Source organism: Petromyzon marinus, unplaced genomic scaffold (genome assembly GCF_048934315.1).
Source record: "Petromyzon marinus isolate PM22_M1 ecotype Great Lakes invasive population unplaced genomic scaffold, UKy_Petmar_22M1.pri1.0 PM_Scaffold_95, whole genome shotgun sequence".
Taxonomy (NCBI): domain Eukaryota; kingdom Metazoa; phylum Chordata; class Hyperoartia; order Petromyzontiformes; family Petromyzontidae; genus Petromyzon; species Petromyzon marinus.
Window position 1 is genome coordinate 172,811 of NW_027423705.1, and position 20,216 is coordinate 193,026.

The 20,216-nt window shown below is 45.4% G+C and overlaps 1 protein-coding gene across 2 annotated transcripts in view; it reads right to left on the minus strand.

Annotated features, from left to right (window-relative positions):
• LOC116937777 (uncharacterized) overlaps nucleotides 1-15,178 on the minus strand; it is a 41,385-nt gene extending 26,207 nt beyond the window's left edge. Inside the window, exons 1-2 of one of the 2 annotated variants that reach the window (XM_076064978.1) lie at nucleotides 5,484-6,431; nucleotides 2,079-2,177 (exon numbers count right to left, since the gene is read on the minus strand). In XM_076064978.1, the coding sequence (XP_075921093.1) occupies nucleotides 2,079-2,167 (89 nt within the window). In that variant the 5' untranslated portion in view covers nucleotides 2,168-2,177; nucleotides 5,484-6,431. Of the gene's footprint in view, nucleotides 1-2,078; nucleotides 2,178-5,483; nucleotides 6,432-15,074 lie in introns of those variants that run through there. The other variant, XM_076064977.1, reaches the window with a different exon arrangement.
• Between the last annotated feature and the right edge of the window lie 5,038 nt (nucleotides 15,179-20,216).

The following is a 20,216-nucleotide window of genomic DNA, read 5'->3' on the forward strand; positions in this document are numbered from 1 at the left end:
GGGTGTGTGGGTGTGGCCTAGGGGTGTGTGGGTGTGGCCTAGGGGTGTGTGGGTGTGGCCTAGGGGTGTGTGGGTGTGGCCTAGGGGTGTGTGGGTGTGGCCTAGGGGTGTGTAGGTGTGGCAGGGGTGTGTGGGTGTGGCCTAGGGGTGTGTGGGTGTGGCCTAGGGGATGTGTGGGTGTGTCCTAGGGGATGTGTGGGTGTGGCCTAGGGGATGTGTGGGTGTGGCCTAGGGGATGTGTGGGTGTGGCCTAGGGGGTGTGTGGGTGTGGCCTAGGGGGTGTGTGGGTGTGGCCTAGGGTGTGTGGGTGTGGCCTAGTGGTGTGTGTGTGGCCTAGTGGTGTGTGTGTGGGTGTGGCCTAGTAGTGTGTGTGGGTGTGGCCTAGGGGTGTGTGGGTGTGGCCTCGTGTTGTGTGGCCTTGGGGTGTGTGGGTGTGGCCTAGGGGTGTGTGGGTGTGGCCTAGGAGTGTGTGTGGCCAAGGGGGAGTGTGGGTGTGGCCTAGGGGTGTGTGGGTGTGACCTAGTGTAGTGTGGGTGTGGCAGGGGTGTGTGGGTGTGGCCTCGTGTTGTGTGGCCTAGGGGTGTGTGGGTGTGGCCTAGGGGGTGTGTGGGTGTGGCCTAGGGGTGTGTGGGTGTGGCCTAATGGTGTGTGTGGCCGTGGCCTAATGGTGTGTGTGGCCGTGGCCTAGGGGTGTTTGGGTGTGGCCTAGGGGATGTGTGGGTGTGGCCTAGGGGATGTGTGGGTGTGGCCTAGGGGATGTGTGGGTGTGGCCTATGGGGTGTGTGGGTGTGGCCTAGGGGGTGTGTGGGTGTGGCCTAGGGGTGTGTGGGTGTGGCCTAGTGGTGTCTGTGTGGCCTAGTGGTGTGTGTGTGGGTGTGGCCTAGTGGTGTGTGTGTGGGTGTAGCCTAGGGGTGTGTGGGTGTGGCCTCGTGTTGTGTGGCCTTGAGGTGTGTGGGTGTGGCCTAGGGGGTAGTGGCCTAGGGGTGTGTGGGTGTGGCCTAGGGGTGTGTGGGTGTGGCCTAGGGGTGTGTGGGTGTGGCCTAGGGGATCTGTGGGTGTGGCCTAAGGGGTGTGTGGGTGTGGACTAGGAGTGTATGGCCTAGGGGTGTGTGGGTGTGGCCTAGGGGATGTGTGGGTGTGGCCTAGGGGATGTGTGGGTGTGGCCTAGGGGATGTGTGGGTGTGGCCTAGGGGATGTGTGGGTGTGGCCTAGGGGATGTGTGGGTGTGGCCTAGGGGGTCTGTGGGTGTGGCCTAGGGGGTCTGTGGGTGTGGCCTAGGGGGTCTGTGGGTGTGGCCAAAGGGGTGTGTGGGTGTGGCAGGGGTGTGTGGGTGTAGCCTAAGGGGTGTGTGGGTGTGGCCTAGGGGTGTGTGGGTGTGGCCTAAGGGCTGTATCAGCGTGGCCTAGGGGTATGTGGGCGTGGCCTAGGGGTATGTGGGCGTGGCCTAGGGCTGTGTGGGCGTGGCCTAGGGGTGTGTGGGTGTGGCCTGGGGGTGTGTGGGTGTGGCCTAGGGGTGTGTGGGTGTGGCCTAGGGGAGTGTGGGTGTGGCCTAGGGGTGTGTGGGTGTGGCCTAGGAGTGTGTGTGGCCAAGGGGGAGTGTGGGTGTGGCCTAGGGGAGTGTGGGTGTGGCCTAGGGGAGTGTGGGTGTGGCCTAGGGGTGTGTGGGTGTGGCCTAGGGGTGTGTGGGTGTGGCCTAGGGGTGTGTGGGTGTGGTCTAGGGGTGTGTGGGTGTGGCCTAGGGGTGTGTGGGTGTGGCCTAGGGGATGTGTGGGTGTGGCCTAGGGGTGTGTGGGTGTGGCCTAGGGGTGTGTGGGTGTGGCCTAGGGGTGTGTGGGTGTGGTCTAGGGGTGTGTGGGTGTGGCCTAGGGGATGTGTGGGTGTGGCAGAGGTGTGTGGGTTTGGCAGGGGTGTGTGGGTGTGGCCTAGGGGTGTGTGGGTCTGGCCTAGGGGTGTGTGGGTGTGGCCTAGGGGATGTGTGGGTGTGTCCTAGGGGATGTGTGGGTGTGGCCTAGGGGGTGTGTGGGTGTGGCCTAGGGGATGTGTGGGTGTGGCCTAGGGGATGTGTGGGTGCTGCTTACCCAGCCCCAGCGAGGGTGTGTCCCTCTCCCGCTCGCTTGAACTTCACGTCCATGCGCAGTCCATCCAGCTTCTTCTTGAAGCTGTCCATGCCTCGTCACCTGCTCACAATCATCACCATCATCATCATCACCATCATCATCATCACCATCATCATCATCACCGTCATCATCACCGTCATCATCATCACCATCATCATCACCATCATTATCACCATCATCATCATCATCATCACCGTCATCATCATCATCACCATCATCACCACCATCATCATCATCACCATCATCACAATCATCACCATCATCACCACCACCATCACCATCATCATCACCATCATGACCATCATCATCATCATCACCATCATCATCACCATCATCACCTGCTCACCATCATCATCACCATCATCATCACCACCATCATCATCATCACCATCATCATCACCATCATCATCACCATCATCATCACCACCATCATCATCACCATCATCATCACCTGCTCACCATCACCACCACCATCATCATCACCATCATCATCACCACCAGCCCCACCATCACCCCCACCATCACCACTACTAAAGCTCCCCTAGGTAGCCTCTAGCAGGGCTGTAGGGGCAAGTGCTGAGTTTAGACACACAGATAAAGCTCCCCCAGGTAGCCTCCAGTAGGGCTGTAGGGGCAAGTGCTGTCACACACACACAGACAAAGCTTCCCCAGGTAGCCTCCAGTAGGGCTGTAGGGGCAAGTGCAGTGTTACTCCCACACAAAGCTCCCCCAGGTAGTCTCTAGCAGGGCTGTAGGGGCAAGTGCAGTGTCTCACACACATACAAAGCTTCGCCAGGTAGCCTCCAGCAGGGCTGTAGGGGCAAGTGCTGTCACACAGACAAAGCTTCCCCGGGTGCTGTTGATGCTGAGTCCAAATGAAGATTATGAATGGCCTGGGTGAGATGGTGAGTAGGTGGGTGGGTGAGTGGGTGAGTGAGTAGGTGGATGGGTGAGTGGGTGAATGAGTGGGTGCGTAGGTGGGTAGGTGAGTGGGTGAGTGTTTGGGTGGGTGGGTGAGTGAGTGGGTGTGTGGGTGGGTGAGTGGGTGGGTGAGTGGGTGGGTGGGTGAGTGGGTGGGTGAGTGGGTGGGTGGGTGGGTGAGTGGTCGGGTGGGTGGGTGAGTGGGTGAGTGAGTGGGTGGGTGGGTGAGTGAGTGGGTGGGTGGGTGGGTGAGTGAGTGGGTGTGTGGGTGAGTGTGTTGATGAGTGTGGGTGACAGGGTGGGTGAGTGGGTGGGTGTGTGGGTGAGTGGGTGGGTGAGTGGGTGGGTGGGTGAGTGGGTGGGTGAGTGGGTGGGTGAGTGGGTGAGTGGGTGGGTGAGTTGGTGGGTGCGTGAGAGTGTGTGGGTGAGTGGGTGGGTGGATGGGTGAGTGAGTGTGTTGATGAGTGTGGGTGACAGGGTGGGTGAGTGGGTGAGTGTGTGATGGGTGAGTGGGTGGGTGGGTGAGTGGGTGGGTGGGTGGGTGAGTGGGTGGGTAAGTAAGTGAGTGTGTGGGTGAGTGGGTGAATGGGTGGGTGAGTGGGTGGGTGGGTGAGTGGGTGGATGAGTGGGTAGATAAGTGTGTGGGTGAGTGGGTGGGTGAGTGGGTGGGTGGGTGAGTGGGTGGGTGAGTGGGTGAGTGGCTGAGTGGGTGGATGAGTGGGTGGGTGAGTGAGTGGATAGGTAAGTGAGTGCGTGGGTGAGTGGGTGGGTGGTGGGTGAGTAGGTGGGTGGGTGAGTAGGTGGGTGGGTGAGTGGGTGGGTGGGTGAGTGGGTGGGTGGGTGGGTGAGTGAGTGGGTGAGTGGGTGAGTGAGTGGGTTGGTGAGTGGGTGAGTGTGTGTGGGTGAGTGGTGCAGTGTTGAGTCTATGGTGCAGTGTTGAGTCTATGGGCAGTGTTGAGTCTATGGTGCAGTGCTGAGTCTATGGGCAGTGTTGAGTCTATGGGCAGTGTTGAGTCTATGGTGCAGTGTTGAGTCTATGGGCAGTGTTGAGTCTATGGGCAGTGTTGAGTCTATGGTGCAGTGTTGAGTCTATGGGCAGTGTTGAGTCTATGGGCAGTGTTGAGTCTATGGTGCAGTGTTGAGTCTATGGGCAGTGTTGAGTCTATGGGCAGTGTTGAGTCTATGGTGCAGTGTTGAGTCTATGGGCAGTGTTGAGTCTATGGTGCAGTGTTGAGTCTATGGGCAGTGTTGAGTCTATGGGCAGTGTTGAGTCTATGGTGCAGTGTTGAGTCTATGGTGCAGTGTTGAGTCTATGGGCAGTGTTGAGTCTATGGGCAGTGTTGAGTCTATGGTGCAGTGTTGAGTCTATGGGCAGTGTTGAGTCTATGGGCAGTGGTGAGTCTATGGTGCAGTGTTGAGTCTATGGGCAGTGTTGAGTCTATGGGCAGTGTTGAGTCTATGTTGATGTCACTGCTGCTGATGATGTTGATGTTGTTGGTGATGATGTTGGTGATGATGTTGGTGATGTTGTTCATGTTGGTGATGATGATGTTGATGATGTTTGTGATGATGTTGATGATGTTGGTGGTGATGTTGATGATGTTGGTGATGATGTTGATGATGTTGGTGTTGGTGATGTTGTTGGTGATGTTGGTGATGATGTTGATGTTGGTGATATCGTTGATAATGTTGATGTTGGTGATGAAGATGTTGATGATGATGTTGATGTTGGCGATGATGATGTTGATGATGTTGGTGGTGATGGTGATGTTGGTGATGTTGATGTTGTTAATGTTGTTGTTGTTGGTGATGATGACGATGTTGTTGATGTTGAGTGATGATGATGATGTTGTTGATGTTGAGTGATGATGTTGTTGATGTTGTTGGTGTTGTTGATGTTGTTGATGTTGGTGATGTTGTTGATGTTGTTGATGTTGAGTGATGATGTTGTTGATGTTGGTGATGTTGTTGATGTTGATGGTAGTGATGTTGGTGATGTTGAGTGATGATGTTGGTGATGATGTTGATGATGGTGATGTTGGTGATGTTGATGTTGGTGGTGATGATGGTGATGTTGGTGATGTTGATGGTGATGATGATGTTGTTGGTGATGGTGTTGGTGATGTTGTTGAGTGATGATGTTGGTGATGTTGGTGATGATGTTGATGTTGGTGGTGATGGTGATGTTGATGTTGTTAATGTTGTTTTTGATGGTGATGATGGCGATGTTGGGGATGTTGAGTGATGATGTTGTTGTTGATATTGAGTGATGATGTTGGTGATGTTGTTGATCTTCTTTAGCTATTTCAATGCTAAATTCTCCTGTTTGATATGTAAACCCCTTTGTCAAGGTGCCTCACTTCTGTAAACCAGCTTAAAAAGTCGCTACGAATCTTAACAACGTTCATTGAAGCTCTGTCGTCCTGATAGGTCTGTTCCTTTCACCTGAAGAAGGCCGCTTGTGTTGTGGCCGAAACGTCGTGAGAATTTTATTGTGTTATTTTATTGTTTTATTTTATTATTTTATTCTCATTCTACGTGGTGGTGACTTTACCGAAAGAACCAAAGAAGATGAATCCTTGCAGTCACGAAAGATTTAAATCGTGATGTTGGTGATGTTGTTGATGTTGTTGTTGATGTTGGTGATGTTGTTGATGATGTTGATGTTGATGTTGTTGATGTTGTTGGTGATGTTGTTGATGTTGTTGATGTTGGTGATGTTGTTGATGTTGTTGATGTTGAGTAATGATGTTGTTGATGTTGGTGATGTTGTTGGTGATGTTGTTGTTGATGTTGTTGATGATCTTGTTGATGTTGTTGATGTTGTTGATGTTGTTGGTGATGTTGTTGATGTTGTTGGTAGTGATGTTGTTGATGTTGAGTGATGATGATGTTGGTGATGTTGGTGATGTTGTTGAGTGATGATGTTGGTGATGTTGGTGATGGTGATGTTGGTGATGTTGGTGATATTGTTGATGATGTTGGTGATGATGTTGGTGATGATGATGTTGGTGATGATGTTGGTGATGATGATGTTGGTGGTGATGATGGTGATGTTGGTGATGTTGATGGCGATGATGATGTTGATGTTGTTGATGTTGTTGGTGATGGTGATGTTGGTGATGTTGTTAATGTTGTTGTTGATGGTGATGATGGCGATGTTGGTGATGTTGAGTGATGATGTTGTTGATGTTGAGTGATGATGTTGGTGATGTTGTTGATCTTCTTTAGCTATTTCAATGCTAAATTCTCCTGTTTGATATGTAAACCCCTTTGTCAAGGTGCATCACTTCTCTAAACCAGCTTAAAAAGTCGCTACGAATCTTAACAACGTTCATTGAAGCTCTGTCGTCCCAATAGGTCTGTTCCTTTAACCTGAAGAAGGCCACCTGGGTTGTGGCCGAAACGTCGTGAGAATTTTATTGTTTATTTGATTATTTTATTTCATTTTATTCTCATTCTACGTGGTGGTGACTTTACCGAAAGAACCAAAGAAGATGAATCCTTGCAGGCACGAAAGATTTAAATCGAGATGTTGTTGATGTTGTTGATGTTGGTGATGTTGTTGTTGATGTTGTTGATGTTGGTGATGTTGGTGATGTTGTTGGTGATGTTGTTGATGTTGATGGTAGTGATGTTGTTGTTGTTGGTGATGTTGTTGGTAGTGATGTTGTTGATGTTGAGTGATGATGTTGATGTTGGTGATGTTAATGGTAGTGATGTTGGTGATGTTGTTGATGTTGGTGATGTTGTTGATGTTAATGGTAGTGATGTTGTTGATGTTGTTGTTGATGTTGAGTGATGATGTTGATGTTGGTGATGTTGATGGTAGTGATGTTGGTGATGTTGTTGATGTTGGTGATGTTGTTGATGTTGATGGTAGTGATGTTGTTGATGTTGAGTGATGATGATGATGTTGTTGATGTTGATGGTAGTGATGTTGGTGATGTTGGTGATGTTGTTGAGTGATGATGATGTTGGTGATGTTGGTGATGATGATGATGTTGGTGATGATGATGTTGAGTGATGATGATGTTGGTGATGATGATGTTGGTGATGATGATGTTGATGATGTTGATGTTGGTGTTGTTGATGTTGTTGATGGTGATGTTGTTAATGTTGTTGTTGATGGTGATGATGGCGATGTTGGTGATGTTGAGTGATGATGTTGTTGTTGATGTTGTTGATGTTGAGTGATGATGTTGGTGATGTTGTTGATCTTCTTTAGCTATTTCAATGCTAAATTATCCTGTTTGATATGTAAACCCCTTTGTCAAGGTGCCTCACCTCTCTAAACCAGCTTAAAAAGTCGCTACGAATCTTAACAACGTTCATTGAAGCTCTGTCGTCCCGATAGGTCTGTTCCTTTCACCTGAAGAAGGCCGCTTGTGTTGTGGCCGAAACGTCGTGAGAATTTTATTGTTTATTTTATTATTTTATTTCATTTTATTCTCATTCTACGTGGTGGTGACTTTACCGAAAGAACCAAAGAAGATGAATCCTTGCAGGCACGAAAGATTTAAATCGAGATGTTGTTGATGTTGTTGATGTTGGTGATGTTGTTGTTGATGTTGGTGATGTTGTTGGTGATGTTGTTGATGTTGATGGTAGTGATGTTGTTGTTGTTGGTGATGTTGTTGGTAGTGATGTTGTTGATGTTGAGTGATGATGTTGATGTTGGTGATGTTAATGGTAGTGATGTTGGTGATGTTGTTGATGTTGGTGATGTTGTTGATGTTAATGGTAGTGATGTTGTTGATGTTGTTGTTGATGTTGAGTGATGATGTTGATGTTGGTGATGTTGATGGTAGTGATGTTGGTGATGTTGTTGATGTTGGTGATGTTGTTGATGTTGATGGTAGTGATGTTGTTGATGTTGAGTGATGATGATGATGTTGTTGATGTTGATGGTAGTGATGTTGGTGATGTTGGTGATGTTGTTGAGTGATGATGATGTTGGTGATGTTGGTGATGATGATGATGATGTTGGTGATGATGATGTTGAGTGATGATGTTGTTGATGTTGTTGATGTTGGTGATGATGCTGTTGATTTTGGTGATGTTGTTGGTAGTGATGTTGATGATGTTGTTGCTGAGTGATGATGTTGTTGATGTTGTTGATGTTGTTGGTGTTGAGTGATGATGTTGTTGATGTTGATGTTGTTGATGTTGTTGATGATGTTGTTGCTGAGTGATGATGTTGTTGATGTTGGTGATGTTGTTGATGTTGGTGATGTTGTTGGTAGTGATGTTGATGATGTTGTTGCTGAGTGATGATGTTGTTGATGTTGTTGATGGTAGTGATGTTGGTGATGTTGTTGATGTTGTTGATGTTGTTGATGTTGTTGGTGATGGTAGTGATGTTGTTGATGTTGGTGATGTTGTTGTTGATGTTGGTGATGTTGTTGATGTTGGTGATGTTGTTGATGTTGTTGGTGATGTTGTTGATGTTGGTGATGTTATTGATGTTGGTGACGTTGTTGATGTTGTTGATGTTGCTGATGTTGATGGTAGTGATGTTGGTGATGTTGAGTGATGATGATGTTGATGTTGGTGATGTTGATGTTGTTAATGTTAATGTTGTTGATGGTGATGATGGCGATGTTGGTGATGTTGAGTGATGTTGTTGATGTTGTTGATGTTGAGTGATGATGTTGGTGATGTTGTTGATCTTCTTTAGCTATTTCAATGCTAAATTCTCCTGTTTGATATGTAAACCCCTTTGTCAAGGTGCATCACTTCTCTAAACCAGCTTAAAAAGTCGCTACGAATCTTAACAACGTTCATTGAAGCTCTGTCGTCCCGATAGGTCTGTTCCTTTAACCTGAAGGCCACCTGGGTTGTGGCCGAAACGTCGTGAGAATTTTATTGTTTATTTTATTATTTTATTTTATTTTATTCTCATTCTACGTGGTGGTGACTTTACCGAAAGAACCAAAGAAGATGAATCCTTGCAGGCACGAAAGATTTAAATCGAGATGTTGTTGATGTTGTTGATGTTGGTGATGTTGTTGTTGATGTTGTTGATGTTGGTGATGTTGTTGGTGATGTTGTTTGTGTTGATGGTAGTGATGTTGTTGTTGTTGGTGATGTTGTTGGTAGTGATGTTGTTGATGTTGAGTGATGATGTTGGTGATGTTAATGGTAGTGATGTTGGTGATGTTGTTGATGTTGGTGATGTTGTTGATGTTAATGGTAGTGATGTTGTTGATGTTGTTGTTGATGTTGAGTGATGATGTTGATGTTGGTGATGTTGATGGTAGTGATGTTGGTGATGTTGTTGATGTTGGTGATGTTGTTGATGTTGATGGTAGTGATGTTGTTGATGTTGAGTGATGATGATGATGTTGTTGATGTTGATGGTAGTGATGTTGGTGATGTTGGTGATGTTGTTGAGTGATGATGATGTTGGTGATGTTGGTGATGATGACGATGTTGGTGATGATGATGTTGAGTGATGATGTTGTTGATGTTGTTGATGTTGGTGATGATGCTGTTGATTTTGGTGATGTTGTTGGTAGTGATGTTGATGATGTTGTTGCTGAGTGATGATGTTGTTGATGTTGTTGATGTTGTTGGTGTTGAGTGATGATGTTGTTGATGTTGATGTTGTTGATGTTGTTGATGATGTTGTTGCTGAGTGATGATGTTGTTGATGTTGGTGATGTTGTTGATGTTGGTGATGTTGTTGGTAGTGATGTTGATGATGTTGTTGCTGAGTGATGATGTTGTTGATGTTGTTGATGGTAGTGATGTTGGTGATGTTGTTGATGTTGGTGATGTTGTTGATGTTGTTGATGTTGTTGGTGATGGTAGTGATGTTGTTGATGTTGGTGATGTTGTTGTTGATGTTGGTGATGTTGTTGATGTTGGTGATGTTGTTGATGTTGTTGGTGATGTTGTTGATGTTGGTGATGTTATTGATGTTGGTGACGTTGTTGATGTTGTTGATGTTGCTGATGTTGATGGTAGTGATGTTGGTGATGTTGAGTGATGATGATGTTGATGTTGGTGATGTTGATGTTGTTAATGTTAATGTTGTTGATGGTGATGATGGCGATGTTGGTGATGTTGAGTGATGATGTTGTTGTTGTTGATGTTGAGTGATGATGTTGGTGATGTTGTTGATCTTCTTTAGCTATTTCAATGCTAAATTCTCCTGTTTGATATGTAAACCCCTTTGTCAAGGTGCCTCACTTCTCTAAACCAGCTTAAAAGACGCTGCGAATCTTAACAACGTTCATTGAAGCTCTGTCGTCCCGACAGGTCTGTTCCTTTCACCTGAAGAAGGCCGCTTGTGTTGTGGCCGAAACGTCGTGAGAATTTTATTGTGTTATTTTATTGTTTTATTTTATTATTTTATTCTCATTCTACGTGGTGGTGACTTTACCGAAAGAACCAAAGAAGATGAATCCTTGCAGTCACGAAAGATTTCAATCGTGATGTTGTTGATGTTGTTGTTGATGTTGGTGATGTTGTTGATGATGTTGTTGATGATGTTGTTGATGTTGATGTTGTTGATGTTGTTGGTGATGTTGTTGATGTTGTTGATGTTGGTGATGTTGGTGATGTTGTTGATGTTGTTGTTGTTGGTGATGTTGTTGATGTTGTTGAGTGATGATGTTGTTGATGTTGTTGATGTTGGTGATGTTGTTGGTGATGTTGTTGTTGATGTTGTTGATGATCTTGTTGATGTTGTTGATGTTGTTGATGTTGTTGGTAGTGATGTTGTTGATGTTGAGTGATGATGATGTTGGTGATGTTGTTGAGTGATGATGTTGGTGATGTTGGTGATGGTGATGTTGGTGATATTGTTGATGATGTTGGTGATGATGTTGGTGATGATGATGTTGGTGATAATGTTGGTGATGATGATGTTGGTGGTGATGATGGTGATGTTGGTGATGTTGATGGCGATGATGATGTTGATGTTGTTGATGTTGTTGGTGATGGTGATGTTGGTGATGTTGTTAATGTTGTTGTTGATGGTGATGATGGCGATGTTGGTGATGTTGAGTGATGATGTTGTTGATGTTGTTGATGTTGAGTGATGATGTTGGTGATGTTGTTGATCTTCTTTAGCTATTTCAATGCTAAATTCTCCTGTTTGATATGTAAACCCCTTTGTCAAGGTGCATCACTTCTCTAAACCAGCTTAAAAAGTCGCTACGAATCTTAACAACGTTCATTGAAGCTCTGTCGTCCCGATAGGTCTGTTCCTTTCACCTGAAGGCCACCTGGGTTGTGGCCGAAACGTCGTGAGAATTTTATTGTTTATTTTATTATTTTATTTTATTCTCATTCTACGTGGTGGTGACTTTACCGAAAGAACCAAAGAAGATGAATCCTTGCAGGCACGAAAGATTTAAATCGAGATGTTGTTGATGTTGTTGATGTTGGTGATGTTGTTGTTGATGTTGTTGATGTTGGTGATGTTGTTGGTGATGTTGTTTGTGTTGATGGTAGTGATGTTGTTGTTGTTGGTGATGTTGTTGGTAGTGATGTTGTTGATGTTGAGTGATGATGTTGATGTTGGTGATGTTAATGGTAGTGATGTTGGTGATGTTGTTGATGTTGGTGATGTTGTTGATGTTAATGGTAGTGATGTTGTTGATGTTGTTGTTGATGTTGAGTGATGATGTTGATGTTGGTGATGTTGATGGTAGTGATGTTGGTGATGTTGTTGATGTTGGTGATGTTGTTGATGTTGATGGTAGTGATGTTGTTGATGTTGAGTGATGATGATGATGTTGTTGATGTTGATGGTAGTGATGTTGGTGATGTTGGTGATGTTGTTGAGTGATGATGATGTTGGTGATGTTGGTGATGATGATGATGATGTTGGTGATGATGATGTTGAGTGATGATGTTGTTGATGTTGTTGATGTTGGTGATGATGCTGTTGATTTTGGTGATGTTGTTGGTAGTGATGTTGATGATGTTGTTGCTGAGTGATGATGTTGTTGATGTTGTTGATGTTGTTGGTGTTGAGTGATGATGTTGTTGATGTTGATGTTGTTGATGTTGTTGATGATGTTGTTGCTGAGTGATGATGTTGTTGATGTTGGTGATGTTGTTGATGTTGGTGATGTTGTTGGTAGTGATGTTGATGATGTTGTTGCTGAGTGATGATGTTGTTGATGTTGTTGATGGTAGTGATGTTGGTGATGTTGTTGATGTTGGTGATGTTGTTGATGTTGTTGATGTTGTTGGTGATGGTAGTGATGTTGTTGATGTTGGTGATGTTGTTGTTGATGTTGGTGATGTTGTTGATGTTGGTGATGTTGTTGATGTTGTTGGTGATGTTGTTGATGTTGGTGATGTTATTGATGTTGGTGACGTTGTTGATGTTGTTGATGTTGCTGATGTTGATGGTAGTGATGTTGGTGATGTTGAGTGATGATGATGTTGATGTTGGTGATGTTGATGTTGTTAATGTTAATGTTGTTGATGGTGATGATGGCGATGTTGGTGATGTTGAGTGATGTTGTTGATGTTGTTGATGTTGAGTGATGATGTTGGTGATGTTGTTGATCTTCTTTAGCTATTTCAATGCTAAATTCTCCTGTTTGATATGTAAACCCCTTTGTCAAGGTGCATCACTTCTCTAAACCAGCTTAAAAAGTCGCTACGAATCTTAACAACGTTCATTGAAGCTCTGTCGTCCCGATAGGTCTGTTCCTTTAACCTGAAGGCCACCTGGGTTGTGGCCGAAACGTCGTGAGAATTTTATTGTTTATTTTATTATTTTATTTTATTTTATTCTCATTCTACGTGGTGGTGACTTTACCGAAAGAACCAAAGAAGATGAATCCTTGCAGGCACGAAAGATTTAAATCGAGATGTTGTTGATGTTGTTGATGTTGGTGATGTTGTTGTTGATGTTGTTGATGTTGGTGATGTTGTTGGTGATGTTGTTGGTGTTGATGGTAGTGATGTTGTTGTTGTTGGTGATGTTGTTGGTAGTGATGTTGTTGATGTTGAGTGATGATGTTGATGTTGGTGATGTTAATGGTAGTGATGTTGGTGATGTTGTTGATGTTGGTGATGTTGTTGATGTTAATGGTAGTGATGTTGTTGATGTTGTTGTTGATGTTGAGTGATGATGTTGATGTTGGTGATGTTGATGGTAGTGATGTTGGTGATGTTGTTGATGTTGGTGATGTTGTTGATGTTGATGGTAGTGATGTTGTTGATGTTGAGTGATGATGATGATGTTGTTGATGTTGATGGTAGTGATGTTGGTGATGTTGGTGATGTTGTTGAGTGATGATGATGTTGGTGATGTTGGTGATGATGATGATGATGTTGGTGATGATGATGTTGAGTGATGATGATGTTGGTGATGATGATGTTGGTGATGATGATGTTGATGATGTTGGTGTTGTTGATGTTGTTGGTGATGGTGATGTTGTTAATGTTGTTGTTGATGGTGATGATGGCGATGTTGGTGATGTTGAGTGATGATGTTGTTGTTGATGTTGTTGATGTTGAGTGATGATGTTGGTGATGTTGTTGATCTTCTTTAGCTATTTCAATGCTAAATTATCCTGTTTGATATGTAAACCCCTTTGTCAAGGTGCCTCACCTCTCTAAACCAGCTTAAAAAGTCGCTACGAATCTTAACAACGTTCATTGAAGCTCTGTCGTCCCGATAGGTCTGTTCCTTTCACCTGAAGAAGGCCGCTTGTGTTGTGGCCGAAACGTCGTGAGAATTTTATTGTGTTATTATATTATTTTATTCTCATTCTACGTGGTGGTGACTTTACCGAAAGAACCAAAGAAGATGAATCCTTGCAAGCACGAAAGATTTAAATCGAGATGTTGGTGATGTTGTTGATGTTGTTGTTGATGTTGTTGTTGTTGATGTTGTTGATGTTGTTGATGTTGCTGATGTTGTTGTTGTTGGTGATGTTGTTGTTGATGTTGAGTGATGATGTTGTTGATGTTGGTGATGTTGGTGATGTTGATGGTAGTGATGTTGGTGATGTTGTTGATGTTGGTGATGTTGTTGATGTTGATGGTAGTGATGTTGTTGATGTTGAGTGATGATGATGTTGGTGATGTTGATGGTAGTGATGTTGTTGATGTTGTTGATGTTGGTGATGTTGTTGATGTTGATGGTAGTGATGTTGTTGACGTTGAGTGATGATGTTGGTGATGTTGATGTTCAGTGATGATGATGTTGGTGATGTTGTTGATGTTGAGTGATGATGATGATGTTGGTGATGGCAGTGATGTTGGTGATGTTGTTCATGTTGTTAATGTTGATGTTGTTAATGTTGTTAATGATGATGTTGATGTTGTTGATGTTGTTGAGTGATGTTGAGTGATGTTGATGTTGTTGATGATGTTGTTGTTGTTGATGTTGAGTGATGTTGATGATGTTGATGTTGTTAATGTTAATGTTGTTGATGTTGTGTGATGATGTTGATGATGTTGAGTGATGTTGTTAATGAGTGATGATGATGTTGAGTGATGTTGTTAATGTTGATGTTGTTGATGTTGAGTGGTGATGTTGTTAATGTTAATGTTGTTGATGTTGTTGATGTTGAGTGATGATGATGTTGAGTGATGATGATGTTGATGTTGAGTGATGTTGTTGTTGATGTTGTTGATGTTGAGTGGTGATGTTGTTAATGTTAATGTTGTTGATGTTGTTGATGTTGAGTGATGTTGTTAATGTTGATGTTGTTGATGTTGTGTGATGATGTTGAGTGATGTTGTTAATGTTGTTAATGAGTGATGATGATGTTGTTAATGTTGATGTTGTTGATGTTGTTAATGTTGATGTTGTTGATGTTGTTAATGTTGTTAATGAGTGATGATGATGTTGAGTGATGTTGTTAATGTTGATGTTGTTGATGTTGAGTGATGTTGTTGATGTTGTTAATGTTGTTAATGAGTGATGATGATGTTGTTAATGTTGATGTTGTTGATGTTGTTGAGTGATGTTGTTAATGTTGATGTTGTTGATGTTGTTGAGTGATGTTGTTAATGTTGATGTTGTTGATGTTGACCGTCAATTTCTCTCACCTCGATCTCCCAGTTCCCAACACTCGGAAGCGCCTTTCTGCGCATGCGCGAAAGGGGCGGGGCTTATGGGGCGAGAGTGGGGGGGGCGTGGGGGGGGCGTTGGTTTGGCGCGATTACTGCTGTATTTGTCTTTGACAGAAGCGCCGATTTTTATTCGCACAGTCTCAAGCGAATTATTCACTCGTCACACATTCAATCTCTGGTCCACTGCCAGTAGGTTGGATTACTGCTGTATTGGTGTTTGACAGAAGCGCCGATTTTCATTCGCACAGTCTCAATCGAATTATTCACTCGTCACGTATTCAATCTCTAGTCCACTGCCAATAGGTTGGATTACTGCTGTATTGGTGTTTGACATATGCGCCGATTTTCATTCGCACAGTCTCAAGCCAATTATTCACTCGTCACACAATCTCTAGTCCACTGCCAATAGATTGGATTACTGCTGTATTGGTGTTTTACAGAAGCGCTGATTTTCATTCGCACAGTCTCAAGCGAATTATTCACTCGTCGCACATTCAATCTCTGGTCCACTGCCAATAGGTTGGATTACTGCTGTATTGTTGTTTGACAGAAGCGCCGATTTTCATTCGCACAGTCTCAAACGAATTGGTCACTCAAATTTTGATTTAAAGCTTTCGTGACTGCAATAATTCATATTCTTAGTTTTTTCGGTAAAGTCACGTTGAAGAGAAACAACAAAATAACAAAATATATATAAAACAATAAAAAATTCTCACGACGTTTCGACCATAACTCAAACGGTCATCATCAGGTGTGTCGGTTTGCATAAATTTATTTTGAAAACGGCATATTTATTTATATATATAAAAATAACGTTTGCGTCACGCGCAACGATGGCAGTTTGCCAGGACTAGTCCATCTATTTTTTTGAAAAGAGGAGGGGGGAGACGAAATTTGTTTTTATGTATGCTGTCTGAAAGGCACTGTAAGCGTGAACAATCAATCAAGAACTGAAATGATTTATCAAATCTTTCCAATGATTGCTAAGATAGAATCCATCTTCTCGGTTGAAATTGTCTCTGTGTTTGTATATGTGGATAGCCTCATGAACCATCTGGCTTCCATGAGAGATTCGTTCATGAGGCTATCCACATATACAAACACAGAGACAATTTCAACCGAGAAGATGGATTCTATCTTAGCAATCATTGGAAAGATTTGATAAATCATTTCAGTTCTTGATTGATTGTTCACGCTTACAGTGCCTTTCAGACAGCATACATAAAAACAAATTTCGTCTCCCCCCTCCTCTTTTCAAAAAAATAGATGGACTAGTCCTGGCAAACTGCCATAGTTGCGCGTGACGCAAACGTTATTTTTTTATATATATAAATAAATATGCCGTTTTCAAAATAAATTTATGCAAACCGACACACCTGATGATGACCGTTTGAGTTATGGTCGAAACGTCGTGAGAATTTTTTTATTGTTTTATATATATTTTGTTATTTTGTTGTTTCTCTTCAACGTGACTTTACCGAAAAAACTAAGAATATGAATTGGTCACTTGTCACACTTTAAATCTCTGGTCCACTACCAACAGGTGGTATTACTGCTGTATTGGTGTTTGACAGAAGCGCCGATTTTCATTCGCACAGTCTCAAGCGAATTGGTCACTCGTCATATATTTAATATCTGGTCCACTGTCAACAGGCGGGATTACTGTTGTATTGGTGTTTGACAGAAGCGCCGATTTTCAATCGCGAATTCTCAAGTAAATTGGTTAGTCGTCACGCGTTAGATGTGTGGTCCACTGCCAACCATAGGTTACTACTGAATTGCTATTTTACAGAAGCACGGATTTTTATTCGCCCAGGCTTAAGCGAACTCGCTTACTCGTCACATTAATTATATGGTCCACTGCCAACAATAGGTTACTGCTGTATTTTTATGCCACAGAAGCATACATTTTCATTTGCTCAGGCTTAACCGAACCGAGTTACTCGTGACACGATTAAATCTATGGTCCATTGCCAACCTCCCATCAATTATCATTGGCCTGAGACGGCATTCGTTATATTTATTCCATGGTCCATTGCCAATGACGGAGATTCCTGCTGTATTGTTGGTCGATATAATCACCAATTTTCATTCGCTCAGGCTTAAGCGAACTGGGTTACTCGTCACATTTAATCTATGGTCCACTGCCACAATTAGGTTACTACTGTATTGCTATTCGACAAAAGCACCGATTTTCATTCGCTCAAGCTTAAGCGAACTCCGATTTAAAGCTTTCGTGACTGCAGGGATTCATATTCTTGGTTGTTTCGGTAAAGTCACGTAGAAGGGAAACAATAAAATGATTCTGATTATTTTCGTCTCCCCCCTCCTCTTTTCCGAACATAGATGAACTCGTCCATCTGAACAAAATGTCAAATCGCTCTCCGTGGTGCTAACGTTAAAAATAACCACCACTTTTTTTTAAATTTTCTTGCTGTGGTTTTCACACCTGATGATGATTGCTGCTTTGTGTTGCAGTCGAAACGTCGTGATAATTTTATTGTTTATAATTTTATTATTTTATTGTTTCCCTTCTACGTGGTGGTGACTTTACCGGAAGAACCAAGAATAATAATTTTATTGTTTTACAATAATTTTATTGTTTTACAATAATTTTATTGTTTTATATATTTTTTATTTTATTGTTTCCCTTCTACGTGGTGACTTTACCGGACGAACCAAGAATATTAAGCGAACTCGTTTGCCCGTTATAATTAAATTCTTGGTCCACTGCCAACAAAAGGTTACTGCTGTATTTTAATTATACAGAAGCACCGATTTTCATTCTCCCAGGCTTAAGCAAACTCGGTGACCCGTTATAATTAAATCAATGGTCCACTGCCAACAATAGGTTACTGCTGTATTGCTATTCCACAGCAGCACAGATTTTCATTCGCTCAGGCTTAAGCAAAATTGGTAACGCGCCACACATTAAATATCTGGTCCATTGCCAATCCTGCCATCAATAATAATTATCATTGGCCCGAGACAGAAGTCGCTGATTTTCATTCGCCTCTGCCTCGCGACTGTGCCAAAAAATAGAATTAATTACCCGCGCTCCATTGCAACAAACAGAGGTTTCATCAGAAGCACCGATTTTCATTTCTGCGACCTAAGTGCGGGGAGGGAGCAACCACTGTCCCTCATCCCATAGCCACGGTCAGTCGCCAACTCCTCTTGGGGGGGCGGGGAGTGACCATGGGCTTGTCAGACAAAAGTCGCGATTTTCAATCCACCCCCGTCCCCCCCCCACCGTGTTGGTGAGGGGACGCGAAAGCATTGTCAGACAGAGGCCGCGGTCCACGGCCAAGCGATCCGCGACTTCCGGCGGATGTCACGTGACCAGGGTGTAAAGATGGCGGCGCCCAGTGAGGGAAGCCATCGGTAGCTGATAGCAGAACGTCAACAAGAACGTCAACAAGAACGTCAACAAGAACGTCAACAAGAACGTCAACAAGAACGTCAACAAGAACGTCAACAAGAACGTCAACAAGAACGTCATCAAGAACGTCAACAAGAACGTCAACAAGAACGTCAACATCACCCTCACCAACTCTCTCACCAGCTCCCTCACCAGCTCCCTCACCACCACTCCTCACCACCTCCCTCACCAACTCACCAACTTCCTCACCACCACTCCTCACCAGCTCCCTCACCAACTCTCTCACCAACTCACCACCTCCCTCACCACCACTTCCCTCACCACCTCCCTCACCAGCTCCCTCACCAACTCCCTCACCACCCTCACCACCACTCCTCACCACCTCCCTCACCGACTCACCACCTCCCTCACCAACTCCCTCACCAACTCCCTCACCAACTCACCACCTCCCTCACCACCAACTCCCTCACCACCTCCCTCACCAACTCTCTCACCGACTCTCTCACCGACTCACCACCTCCCTCACCACCAACTCCCTCACCACCAACTCCCTCACCACCAACTCCCTCACCACCAACTCCCTCACCACCAACTCCCTCACCACCAACTCCCTCACCACCTCCCTCACCACCACCTCCCTCACCACCTCCCCCCCATTCTCACCACCCACCCCACCTCCCTCACCACCTCCCTCACCAACTCCTCACCCACCCTCACCACCCTCCTCACCACCTCTCTCACCACCTCCCTCACCACCTCCCTCACCACTTCCCTCACCACCTCCCTCACCACCCTTCTCACCACCTCCCTCACCAACTCCCTCACCACCCTCACTCACCACCTCCCTCACCACCTCCCTCACCACCCTTCTCACCACCTCCCTCACCAACTCCCTCACCACCCTCACTCACCACCTCCCTCACCAACTCCTCACTCACCCTCACCACCCTCCCTCACCAACTCCTCCCTCACCACCTCCCTCACCCTCCCTCACCACCTCCCTCACCACCTCCCTCACCACCCTCCTCACCACCTCCCTCACCACCTCCCTCACCCACCCTCCCTCACCCACCACACTCACCACCACCCTCACCACCACCCTCACCACCTCCCTCACCCACTCTCCTCACCACCTCCCTCACCACCTCCCTCACCACCACCCTCACCACCTCCCTCACCACCTCCCTCACCACCTCCCTCACCACCTCCCTCACCACCACCCTCACCACCTCCCTCACCCACTCTCCTCACCACCTCCCTCACCACCTCCCTCACCACCACCCTCACCACCACCCTCACCACCTCCCTCACCACCTCCCTCACCACCTCCCTCACCACCTCCCTCACCACCTCCCTCACCACCTCCCTCACCACCTCCCTCACCACCACCCTCACCACCTCCCTCACCACCCTCCCTCACCACCTCCCTCACCACCTCCCTCACCACCTCCCTCACCACCACCTCCCTCACCACCACCCTCACCACCACCCTCACCACCTCCCTCACCACCTCCCTCACCACCTCCCTCACCACCACCTCCCTCACCACCACCCTCACCACCACCCTCACCACCTCCCTCACCACCTCCCTCACCACCTCCCTCACCAACTCCTCACTCACCCTCACCACCCTCCCTCACCACCTCCCTCACTCACCCACCTCCCTCACCACCACCCTCATCACCTCCCTCACCACCACCACCCTCACCACCACCACCCTCATCACCTCCCTCACC